Here is a 12,993-nt window from a genome sequence, read left to right as displayed (position 1 = left end):
CTGATTGGTAAACATTAAACTTTAGAGCTGTATTTCTACCAAAAAAAAAAAACTAATTAGCAGTGTCTGTGTGTATTTATGTATTTCCTCGGCATTATTGCATGTAGATACTCTTCTATCACTCCATATCCTCCTCCCTCTATTCATAACATCTGCATTTGCATACTACAGTCAGTCCCTTGACTCATTATAATGCAATTAACACGCAATTAGGGTTTATTGAGGGCGAATTAGCTGACATGCAGAACAGACCTAATGTAGTGGGAAGGTGAAGGAATGTAACGTGACATTAGTGAGAGAAGAGAGGAGGTGGAGGAGGATAAAGGCCAAGAAATGGACCAGGAGGGATAAATGTGAAGATCAGAGGTTTTCACTCTGAAAGTACAGTTTAAGGCAGAGAGAGAGAAAGTAAAAAACGACTCGAGGAGGCTGAGACAAGATAGGATGGGAGCAGGAGCAAAACACAGTAAATGTCAGAGTTATAACTGGGTTATAACTCTCATGACCTCGGGGAGTAAGACAATATGTACTCAGTCAGTACATCCTGGCAGGAAGTCTATAAGGTTGTGGTTTAGCTCTTTCTTATATTAATGTTTATCTGCAAGTGTGAGTGTGTGAGTTCATGTGTCTCATCAGCTCAGAGATAGCGAGCAAAAAAGTGAAGACATTAAAATAGTGCACACTAATAGTGCAGACAAATGTACTAGATCGCTGTTACTTTTATTTACCCCCAAAAAGCTATTTTTTAAATCAAGCTAATGAATGTGATTTCAAGCCTTTTATAGGTTCAAAAAAGTAAGCAGATTACACAAATTACAAGAGAAAAATCAGCATCTAATTACCTTAAAGACATATATTTGTTTATTTGATTTAACCCTTTGCACCACCACACAAAAGAAGAAGACATAAAAATCTTTCCTATTAAAAAGCTAAAAGCTTGACTTTAATCAGCCTTTTTTTTGTTTTTTGTTTGTTTTTCTCAAAATAAAATTTGAAGGTCTTTCAGTGGAGCCCATCTATCTCTTAACTTTAAAGAAAATCATTCTGAGCCACATCAAAATATACCTGATTATTGCCCATTCTCAACTTCTCCACCTGGTTTCATCAAAGACAGAAAAAAAATGTCACGGATCACATTCCTCTGCCTCAGCTCTCACCTTGGTAAAGAAATCATAAAAATCTGAGAAATGTTACACATTTCAAAGGGAGCCAATATGCTCATTTCCAGCTTCTTATTCTTACACTTGTATTTGCTAAAGCAGCTTTGCAGGATTCACAGTTCAAATTATTCTTTATTTAGCTCATACCTGAACCTTTCAGTTCATCCTGTGTCTGAAACAAGCTGGTGGGGTTGTCACCTTGCAGGTAGTCCCGAGAATCGCTGACCCACCCTGAAGCCTTTTGGTTGCCTTCAACTCAACGTCTTAACCTGGATGACTGAGAACCTACAGAGATGTTTAACAGCTGGGTGGGGCTTCTGTGCTCACAACCAGAGCTGTCAGCCTGCCTTGGCCATATTAGGGACTTCTGTTCTCTATGACATCAGATAGAGCCAAGAGTAGAAAAACTGAGTGCTTAGATCAGACTGAATCCAGAGCTTTCAGCTCTGCCTGCACACACAGTGATCTGATTGAAATTCTGGGCAGGTTTAATATGAGCGTCCGCTAATGGAGCAGTATATATGATGGACATCAAGGAAAAACAGAAGAGGTCCACTTTAAGTTTAGCTGATTATTGTGATACTGAATTTCTATGAGGTCATACGCTGAATTGCATGATTAATCTTGAGGTCTGTGCTTAACCAAGAAAACATGGAACTTCAGATGTTTGTTACAGAGATTTTTAGTCTTTATTGCAAATGCAGTGTGAATCTTTTATAAATTTTGGAGGTTCAGATGTAAAAATACAGAAAATAACCATTAAAAAAATTGCATCATTTCAGCTAAAAGTCAACATCAATCTGAAACCAAGTGGTTTCTGTAGCGCCATTTTCAGTTCACCTTTATTTTATTTCTGTTTGTTTCACTTCATCAATCTCAATGCATCTCTAACTCCTACATCTACCAACCTCTTAGCTTCCATCCACTTTGATCTACTTCTATCTCTCCCCATTTACCTTTACCTCTATCTTCTTTGTACATTAATCTACTCTGTCTCCATCTCCTTCCCCCTTTCTCTTTTTGAACCCATCTCTCAGTGCCATTTTCTAGAACAATCTCTATCTTTCTGTCTTTATGCAACTATCTAGTAAATTTCTGAGGTTTCGCCCCCAAGCACAAGTGAGCATCTCCCTCCAAACCATTTTCATTTATTCATGTTTTTACAATAAAACTTTGATTCTGTTGTTAGAATAAATAGGGAGCAGTGAATTATTTATGGTCTGATTTTAAAAACACCAAATCTCACACACACACACACACACACACACACACACACACACACACACACACACACACACACACACACACACACACACACACACACACACACACACACACCAAAACATGGCTGAAAACACCCATGCACAGATCAATAATAAATCACACAGCAGCAAGAGGGAGGAAGAAGCGATGAGCGAAGCATTTATAGTGCTCTGGGATGGTAAATACAAAATATGGACACCCATGCTCTCATTTGCAGCCGTGTTGTTGCTGTTGGTTTATAAAGCAACCAATAAATACATCACAGAGGCCTCGATCACTTAACACAATCAGGAAAAGAGGACAGACAGCAAATGCCTGAAGCTTTCTTTTTGCAGAGCACAAAGGTAGTCTGGTGCAGTTTTAATCTGGAAATGAGCAACGATGCAGCTTGAGTGCCTCACATCCACGACGATTTGCTCTTTAGTGAATTATCAGTGAGTTTCATTTGAACAGATCACTCATCACAGAGATACAAGTGGGGAAAAGTCAGGAAAACGCCTGGCGGTGATTTCCGCCTGATTTTTGTGAGTTGTTAAAGTAAAGTACTGCACACGGAGGCAGCTCCATCTCCAGCGTGTGAAGCCAATTTAGACACACTTGTGTTGCAGTAATGTGGTGCAAGACCGCATCCAGGAAATGGAGAGCGATGGCAGATTGGTCTATCATGATTGTGGACAACCCTCTTAAAACCAGTCACACCTAAAAAGGGCTTTTCACGGCGTGCTTTATTACGCCATTTAAAATCTCTTTGGCAACATTAAGCCAGGGGCTACGCTTCCCCCGCTCCCTTACTCCTCTTTCCACTTCAGCTTCGCTCTATTTGACTCTGAATCTTTTCCTGCATTGCAAAATCAAATTCTCGTCCATATACTCTCATCTTAATTGCTTTTGTGTGCGTTTTGACTCTGCCTCTCACGCTCCTTGTCTTTTCTCAGGAGCTGGGTCACCTTGAAAGACTCTCTCTCTCTCTCTCTCTCTCTCTCTCTCTCTCTCTCTCTCTCTCTCTCTCTCTCTCTCTCTCAGAGAGCCACTTTGCTGACAAGTATTTGCACTTATCTCAGTTTTTCTTTGCTGATGCAGTGAGAGAGAGAATTATACACTCCACCCTCTGAGACTGTTTCTTTCATGCTGCACATTGCCCAGTTAGACTGAACTGACCACATATACTGTCATACATTTGTGGAGGGATTAAGGAATGATTGGCCCCAGGGCAACAATGCCGAACATGGCTCCCTCCTACCTAATACCAGGAAGCAAACTGCATTGAGTCAGTGCAGAGCCATAGATGTTCCACAGTAAACCTGAGGCGACGTGTATTTCTTTTGAAGGTCTCATGAAGGCTTCCTTGTTTTCACACCTTTAAAATTTTTATTTTTTCACAGATCTTTTACTCAACCCTTCTATCTATTTCTATACTCACTAAAAATGGCTGCATTTTTAGTGCTCTTTTATGAAAGCAAGCATCAAATCTGGGATTTTTTTTTTCCTTTGTCTGTTTGCTTGTGTTTTCTAAACCATGCCACTCTGATTCTCATTTCAGGGATGTAACACGTTGCAGTTTTTCAATGCAACTGGAGTGTGTCTGTTACTCGCAAAGCACAGGGTTATGAACAGTTAAAACACACAGTGGAAGGAGTGCAGCAATCTGGAGTCAGACACTGTGATTGTAGAGGTTTTTTCAAAGTTTTCTCTAGAAAGTCTCATCTTTTCAAGCTGTTGTAGCATCACCTTCTGTATGATCTAAGAAATTCTGAGCTCCTGTACTGATATATCAATGAAATTGCCCACTTGTATCATTGTATCTTCAACCCGGCAGCAAAAATTGAGAAGCCGAAATGACATCAAATTGCACCAGCATTTGTAATGTCACTTTTCACGCTGCTGTTCCCAAGGTTAAGCCAGCCACCACTCCAATGTCCAAATGCAGCCATTGTGGGTCTCTAAAACCAAATAAATGCATCAAGTTGCTGATGCCAAAAGAACACCATGTCCATAAAGGTACTACACAGAATGCATCTGACCAAACAGCAAAGGGAAGAAGGTCTTAGTTGGAGTTGTGTTGGCAGTCTGAAGCCTTTGCTCAGCTGTTATCAGTTACCTTATATGCATATACGGTATGCTTCTAACTGAAAACATCACGAACCACAGCATTCTGCGGCAAGTGATTAAAATTCCCCTGAACGTCACCGACAACCCTCATCAGTCCATCTACCTACTTTTTGTTTATGATTTGTTTAAGCTTCATTTAGTTCCCTCACTGGATTTGGATCGGTTCTGTTTTTATCATATAAAAATATTCAGTTTTAGTTTTGAGACTATGTGTGGTGTTTGTTTGGAGCAGGATTTAAGCCATTCAGAGTATATATGGTGTTAACATTTAAGTATTATGTAGACATCCCAAAGTCTCCCTATGCTGGTTGTGTTGAAACAACTGACCAAACCACCAAAGCCTAAAACTAAAGAACTTTCCCATGCACACAATATCAAAACAGTTATTTTTATTTGATATTTTTTATGAAATAGAATAAATGGATTAAAGCTGATATTTCATTAAAAAACCTTGTGTTCCATGATTCATAGCTAAATGCATCTTCAATCTTAGGTGTTAAAACTGTTGGAAAAGCAGGGTGGATTTGATGCTCTGTTTATAAACGTGTCAGTGATTGTTTCTGTGCACCAACAGCACTCACCGTTTGCTTAATGTCTGGGATGCCAATGCGAAACACCATCATGGCAATGTGGGCGTCCTCAGATGGCAACGAGCTGGCACTGTGCTCCTTCAGCCTCCTCTGCTGCTGCTGCTGCTGTATCTGATTGGCCTGTTGTTGGTGTGTGGATCCGGGGTTAGATGAATAGGGGTTTCCAGGGTTTCCTGGTCGGACCTGCCTGTCCCCGGTGGGACGTCCAGCCATTTTACCTGACTGCCTGTGTGCCTCGCCTCTGCCGCCCCTCGAGAGGCCTCCACGCCTGACCTCCTCCAGCATCTCCTCCTCATCGTCTTCCTCCTCCCCCTCCAGCTCACCATTTTCTTCCTCTTCCCCTTCATCATCACGCTCATCTTCTTCCATTTCCTCTTCTTCCTCTTCCTCCTCTTCTTCCTCGTCCTCTGCCCCAGGATAGAGATGTCGACTGTTTCCTAGCATCCTTTGTTGCTCCTCGTCGCTGGACAGGGGACTAAATGGCATCGTCATGGCGACAGAGAGGGCGGCAGCAGTGGCAACACCATCATTCCCAGAGAGACACTGCACAGGGAAAAGAAGGAGGAGAGGACATGATCAGAACAAACTGCAGAAGAAAAGTTTTAAGTAGAACATCTATACAGCATCACTCTAAAATAATCTGGTCTCTATGGTAACAGACATGCAGTACTTCTAACCCTGAACGCATGATGACATACTATTCACACCTCATCTATAATTGAAGCCACTTGTGGTGTTAATTTTCAGCTCCCAGACTCTCGCCAGACATTAAACTCAGAGCAAGTTTGAACCTTCAGAAGCTTTCTGTCTCCATTACATGCTGGTATTTCACTCTGACAGATGGGACTGTGTCAGTAAGTATTACTGTACTGGTATAGACTCTTAAGGAGTTACAACTGTGACAACTTTGGAGTACTACACACAGGCCATATATAAAAGGTGGACACAGAGACATTGCACAAGAGAGACACAGCGCTCAAAGAATCCTGAATTGCGCAACAGTAAAGAGAAAACTGCTCAGTTATGGCAAAAATTATAATCCCAGCTGTTTAGGTCAGTAACTGCTGATCACCCAGACCCTGAGTGAACCTGGTGAGATCCTCGAAGATCAGCAGACAAAGGCAGCTGCAGGTAACCACTAATGCTCCTTTCACAGGAAGCGTTGTTACAATTTTGGTGTCTGAGTTTTGTTTCCTGTTTTTTTTTCTTTGATATCTCATCCTCATGTTTATAAGTGCTCAGTTTTCTCCAATTTTTTTCATGCTTCTTTATCTGTTTATCCCCGATTTGTCCTTTTTTGTTGTTTTACTTTGTTGTTTTACTTCCTGACTTTGTTGTTTTCCCACCTTTGTGATTGTCTGTTCTACTCTAACCGGACGGGCACATCAAATTCCCACTTTTACATAAAAATATTTGTTATGTAAAACAAATATTTCTTTGTATCCAAAAACTTTGAAACATAATTTTGCTATCTTTGACCATGCTAAAACATCTTCCAATGATCCATGAGCAATTTAGTGATTATCTGTTCATTTTCCAGTATGACATAGCACGACGTCAAATGGCAAAGGTGTTGCCTAATTGGCTTGGGGTATCAAAAATAAAAAGTATTCTGAGTACAAACAGAAATAACAAAGTGTATGAAACACAATAAAATTGTACCACTACCAAAACTTTTGGCCTTCACTATTATTTTTGCGCTTTCTTTAGGGAGTTTGGTCACTCAGTGCCTTGAAGCTAGGAGACAAATCTAGCATCATTCTGTAGATGGACTTTTTTTTTTGAGTTGGTGCCTGTATTTGGAGAATTCTCACTATTTTTTGGAGCTTTTTCAGACAGGACCATGTTCTGTGTGGTGTTTTCTGTCTCTACTGAATCACCAAGGCCAGACTGGCTGCTTGTTGCATACAGAGGCTCACTCTGTTCTCTTATTTGAGGGAGAAAATAAAGAAAACTGTGGGATGGTCATACCAGCTGCAACATTCCTATTTTGATATTTATTTTATACTTTTCATCTGCATCTTCTTAATAATAATCACCAGTAAACCAACACAGTATAATCTAACACTACACGGACAATGTGTCAGCGCACATCTACAGCGCAGACACTTGTAATGGACAATAGCACTTCATGTAACATAAAAACCATACACTCTTGCTCTTGCCATCACCCCTGTGAGAGCTGAGAATCCACTTCAGAGTGCCAGTGAGCAAGATAACAGATCTGTCCCTGAAGGCCTCCGCTTGGCTCTGTGCACTGTTTCAGGATTTTCAGCACCACTACATTCTGGACAGCTCCACACAGACCCAAACAGCTGAATAACAAACGGCGAGGAATGCAACGCTCTGGTTGAAACGGGAGGATAGACAAGTCAACAGAGAGAGATGCAGAGAAAGACAAGGAAAACATCTCATTTATCATCTCATTTGTAAGCAATTACACAAATTTACTCAAGAAGCTCTAATTACCAGTCATTTTGCAGATTTTTACATGAAGATCTAAGTGCCTTTCTCAAAACTGATCTGAAAAGTATGCAGTATCAAGTATTAAGTTGGTTTTGATTTGACTTAAATGAATATCAGGCACATATAATGAGGGAAATCTAAATTTTAAATGGTTGTTTGTGTGTGTGTGTGTGTGTGTGTGTGTGTGTGTGTGTGTGTGTGTGTGTCACGAGGCAGCTGAGAGACTCAGGGGAACTCGGAGTCATGTTGTGATGGAAAAAATGTGTCAGACTTGTAATGTTGAGGCTTCGGCTTTCCTCGTGGGAGCGAGAGTTAAAACCACCATCTGTCCAGCTCAAAGAGAAACAAAAGGGTTGAATCAAACAAAACTACAAAAAAATGAAACAGCAAATGGACGAGTGGATGACATGTTTGATGTTCATATTAATATCCAGCCACAATTATGGAAGAAACTTGTTGACAGCTACCAAACATGTCTGGTTATTTGACCCTGTGTGGATTAGAAAAAATCCAAAATAATTTCAAACTTGTCCACCCAATTCTTGTTTTTTAAAGGTATTCAAAATGTATGCTGTACAATCATTCCACACTGGGAAAAGAACAGTTCAAAGAAATCATTAAAAGCCCGAAATTACCATCACATTCATGCCCAAGCTGAGAGTATGTAATCTTCTGACCACAACTGTAACCAGCTTAAAGAGCTGCCTTGATTCAAGTATTTATTATTTATTTCATGCCACATCATGCACATTGATCTGAATAGCTGAAATAAATCTGTTTTATGGAAAAAAATGTAGTTCTTACTACAGTGCAACAAAAAAAAACCATGATCTAAAGCCTGAGTTTGAGACTGAACAGCTTGCTATTTTGATACTTTGTGTCTGCCTTGAGATGATATTCCATGTCAGCCTTCTCTCGCCTTTCATTTTCTCCTCACTTCTCACACACACACACACACAAATAAACTCGCTGAATGCAGAACTGGTTGTGACAACTACTGAGTGGCTGAAAACATTTCTGTCTCCATCTTTTAAAAACCTCAAGTTTCTGCTTGCAGCCAGGAAAAATAAGACAAGTGTGTACTGCGAACTGTAGAGCACAACTTCCAGATTATATCACCCACCAAAGATTGTCGGTCCCTTCATAATTTGCATTTTATTATTAATACCCTGAAGCAGCATTTTAAATATTTGTTTTGGTAAAAGAGTTTTTATTTAAGACTTTCCACAGAAATATTTGCAGGTGTTGTGATTGATGCTAAATGAACATGGAAAGCTGACACTGACTGAATTAAAGGAAAAATCTCAACGTTGTTAGCAATTCTGTGTAACACAAGGGACTGATTAAACAATAACATTTTTGCATGTAATTTAGCGCTCACTCATACTCATGCCCATGAGTCCAAATGTTTAATCGGCCCCAGCAAACTTGGTTTTAACGGCCAGGATATTTTTTTCTTTCTTCAGTAATTAAACACAGCACTAGCATATACATACAGAATGGTTCAAAGTCATTATGGAGATCACTGTGTCTCACTTGAAGATAAAACATAAACATCACAATATAAATTCACTAAATGCTTTGCTTAAAGCTGCTATAAGACCTGATATTAAATTACAAAATTACGTGAGTGTAAATACATTGCATTTCAAAATAGCTTTCACTGTCAGATGGGAATTTCCACTCACTTCCTCCCCTTTTTTTCCCATTTTCCTTTGCTATCCCAACTTGCCTGACCCTATCCCAGCTGTTGTGGGGTGAAAGGCATGGTACACCCTTGAGAGATCACCAGTCTGCCCCACGGCTAACGCATAGAGACAGACAAGCGTTCATGCTCACATCCACAGCCAATTTAGAATCACCTAACATGCATGTCTGTGGACTGGGAGTACCCAGAGAGAACCCACACAGGGACAGGGAGAGCATGCAAACACAGAGAAGGGCCCCAGCTAGCTGATGGAGTCAAACCCAGGACCTTCTCGCTGTCAGGTTGTGCTCTGTCACCTGCTAACCCAACTTATGTTTGGTCAGAGGGAAGTACTGCAGCCTCATACCTAACTGAGTTTGGGAGAGACTACTAGTTTTGCAGTGCACAGGAAAAAGGGCCGGATGTAACAGGGACTACTGTATTCTAATCTACCATTTAAATCTTTTTTAATGATGAAAAACACAAAGTACATACATTCGTGTTTTGGGGAATATGTGGGTGGGCCTCCAACTGTGAATGGGCCCCTGGGTCTGTACCCAGAGAAAATGTATGATTCAATTTTCATTTTTCTGTTTTTTAGTTAACAAAGATACTTTTGAGGGTTGTTTTTTTATTTTTATTTTTTTAGTGTTTTAATTTGTGTTCTTTAATTAAAAGAATGTAGAAAGGTTATACAGTCACTACATGATACATGGACTGTGGGCTTCATATTCACTCAATAAGGGAATAACAATTAAAAAAAACTAACATTTTTGATCTACTGCAGTAAACAGTAACCACCATAATAATATAAATGTAGTGGAGCAAATTCATCAAACAGAAGTGCCTGAGATCACAGCGCTTAAGTATTAACTCAGCTCTACTTGCAACTCTGACTCAGATATTTTTAAGTTTTAAATTTCAAGAAAAGGTTAAAACTCCTTTAAATGACAATAAAAACTGATGAGGCCTCTATGGAAGCTCACGGGGGAATGAACCATCCACAATAAAACTAAACACAGAGAATATGATGAGAGGAGGATTGGGTTATAAATTTGTTTTTTAGGGAACTTATGTATAAAAGAGACAAAAGCAATGGGATAAAGAAGAAAAGAGAGCTGCCCGACTGCTGCAGTTTTGTCAGAAAGCTGACCAATATAGCGATATAGCATGTGCCCACATATGATATGATAATAAACAGAAGTGAACAATCCACATTTTTGCATCCTGCTGAGTAATCAAAGATGTGTCAGGAAGGTGTGAGGAGACAGAGGAAAGACAAATAACAGAGACAGAGAGAAAAGGGCAAGTTTAATATGGGGTGGGAGGTTACTGCACATCGGTAAGAGCAACTCGAAGGGTCATTGTGACATAAATTTTAGTCATCTGCTCGTGTTTTTTTTTTTTTTTTACTGCAAACACACTGACTGTACACATGCCAGAAAAAGAAACTGGACTTTTGTTTCCTACACTCCATAAGGCTGACAGATAAGTCTTTTTTTTTTTGCTTTCAAATTAAATCTTTGCTAGTGCTAAAGTTATTACTGTTCATCTTGAAGAGGATATGAATGTGTTTACTAAACATCAGGCACTGACACATTTCTCTGAAAGTAGAAATATTAATGGGGGTGCCACAGGAAAAGTCGGCTCATCATTAAAATCAGTTGGATAATTCTTCAGGGACACATAAACATTTTGTGTAGCTCATCACATACTGGTGCATCAACAGTCACATTCCAATGCACTCAGTGCATCTTAAGATTATTCTACACACTACCCAATCTGCCTCCTTATGGAGGCTTTGCAGGGCAGTGCCTTCCACACCCGGTGCCTTAAAATGTAACCAAAACTGGTTCTGATAAACAGCCAGTTTTAAGGCTTACCAAGTGTCAGACTTTAATCCCCCATCCCATATACTGGCACACTGTCCCATATTTTGATCAGCTCGACACAACAGTCAACAGATTTGACAAAACATGTGGATCAAAATAAGATCCATAAAACCCTCATTGAGTTTGCTGGTCACTGTGGCATCTACACTAAGGAAATCACAAAAGCCATCACTGAGCACAAGATATTGATATCTGTAGTGCTTATCATGGCAGTCTCTTTTATAAATAGTGAGTCACTGATTCACTTTGAACCAAAAAAAAAATTATGTCCAGCTGAACATGCTGGAGAAAAGGGAGGGGGATCTTCAAAGTTCAGGTGGTTTATGCTCTTGTGATCCATTAAGTCTTAGAATCTGTTCATAATTGAATCAATTGGCAAATTAGTCTGATTTAAACTGGTTCCATTAACAAACAGAGCAGACACAGCCATCCTTAGAGGCAATGTGCTATATATGAGGTGAGAGCAGCACATTGCAGAAAATACAACAAGAAAATGGCACACGTGGAAGATGAAGGCAGAAGAAGAAGAGTGAGAGAAAGAAGAGGAAGGATACAAAAAAAACTGTGGAGATATTGTGATGGAACAAATGAACTCTGAAGGAGGAGAGCGAGGACGGGCGTTGAATGTGAGAGGTGTCTGTCAAACCAGAAGGTGTGAACTCACAGGGCCGATGGTGGAGAGAAGAAGACAGTGAGGAGGGAAGGTCAGGCTGAACCATAAAAATACTGCCAAAATTATTTTTTATTAAAGCTGCCAAAACCCGGAGTCAGCACTGTTTTTGGATTTGGCCCTTTCCCACATTTTCGTGCCAAACACTTGAAAGGAGAGCACCTTTTGATAGAATTCAATTCTGTCACGTTGGAGAAAGCTCTGAAACATTATCTAGACACTCGTGAGATGCTGAAACGTTCTAGTGAAAGCCATAATGTAATTTATTTTACAGTGGGGAGCTCCTTAAACCAGGCAGAGCAGGTTTCAGTGCAGGTTTTTAACGAACTCGTACCTTGAAGTTGTGAAGTAAAATCCACCCACACTGCACAGTGATCATCAGCCTTCTGAAATGATAATCTGAAAGTGGTTGGCGAGACAGATCCATTTGTCACACAATCTTAGCTATTTACTGGTATATTTTTTAAGCTAGATACTATAGTGATCCAAAGGGAGGGAGAAGCAGCTAAAAAGTTTTAATCCAAACTGTAGAGAAAAATCACTCATCATCAATTAAGCTGGAACAGGTCAGAGGGAAAATTATGAGAGGGAAAGTGATAATCAGCTCCCAAAAGAAAAGTCATGATTCACACATAAAAGATCCTCATAATGAATCTGTGTGTGCGCACTTATGTGTGTCTATCTTAGTGATGAGGAAGAGGGCGATGGAGTGATTAGATGCTGCCTGATGCCAACAAGTGATAATCATCTCCTCAGCCTTTGTATCTGGCTGTAGAAAATCTCTTTCTCTCGCCATTCTCCTTGGAGAGCTGTTTCAGTTTTGGGTCACATCATTAACACTTTCAGTCAGTTCTGCAACCCAGAACTGCATTAACCCCGCCAGCCTTCACCTCACGGAGCAATCAGACTGAGGAGGAGACGTCAGCTACACGAGGGAAGTAGCGAGAAGGCCGTGCAGGAACGGTGAACAGATACAAAAAAGCATAATGCTTTTTTACACACATTAAAAGAGAGGGTCGTGCTGTTACAAGGTGTTAAGACGTCTTATTCTTCTGTGATATGTTGTGTCAGTGTGAAGAAGAAGCAACGTGCGGACAAGACGTTTCTGGATTCAGCTGCCGATTATCCGTACAGTAAGCAGTACCTCATTACTGCA

General features: G+C 40.2%; 1 protein-coding gene across 1 annotated transcript in view; it reads right to left on the bottom strand.

Annotated features, from left to right (window-relative positions):
- Nucleotides 1–12,993, bottom strand: part of shank1 (SH3 and multiple ankyrin repeat domains 1) — a 103,619-nt gene that overhangs the window by 67,161 nt on the left and 23,465 nt on the right. Inside the window, exon 2 of the mRNA XM_030735698.1 lies at nucleotides 5,114–5,665. Within this exon, the coding sequence (XP_030591558.1) occupies nucleotides 5,114–5,614 (501 nt within the window). The 5' untranslated portion in view covers nucleotides 5,615–5,665. The remainder of the gene's footprint in view (nucleotides 1–5,113; nucleotides 5,666–12,993) is intronic.

Source organism: Archocentrus centrarchus, chromosome 8, assembly GCF_007364275.1.
Source record: "Archocentrus centrarchus isolate MPI-CPG fArcCen1 chromosome 8, fArcCen1, whole genome shotgun sequence".
Classification (NCBI taxonomy): domain Eukaryota; kingdom Metazoa; phylum Chordata; class Actinopteri; order Cichliformes; family Cichlidae; genus Archocentrus; species Archocentrus centrarchus.
Note: the sequence above shows the minus strand (reverse complement) of the source record. Positions and strands in the feature narration are given on the sequence as shown.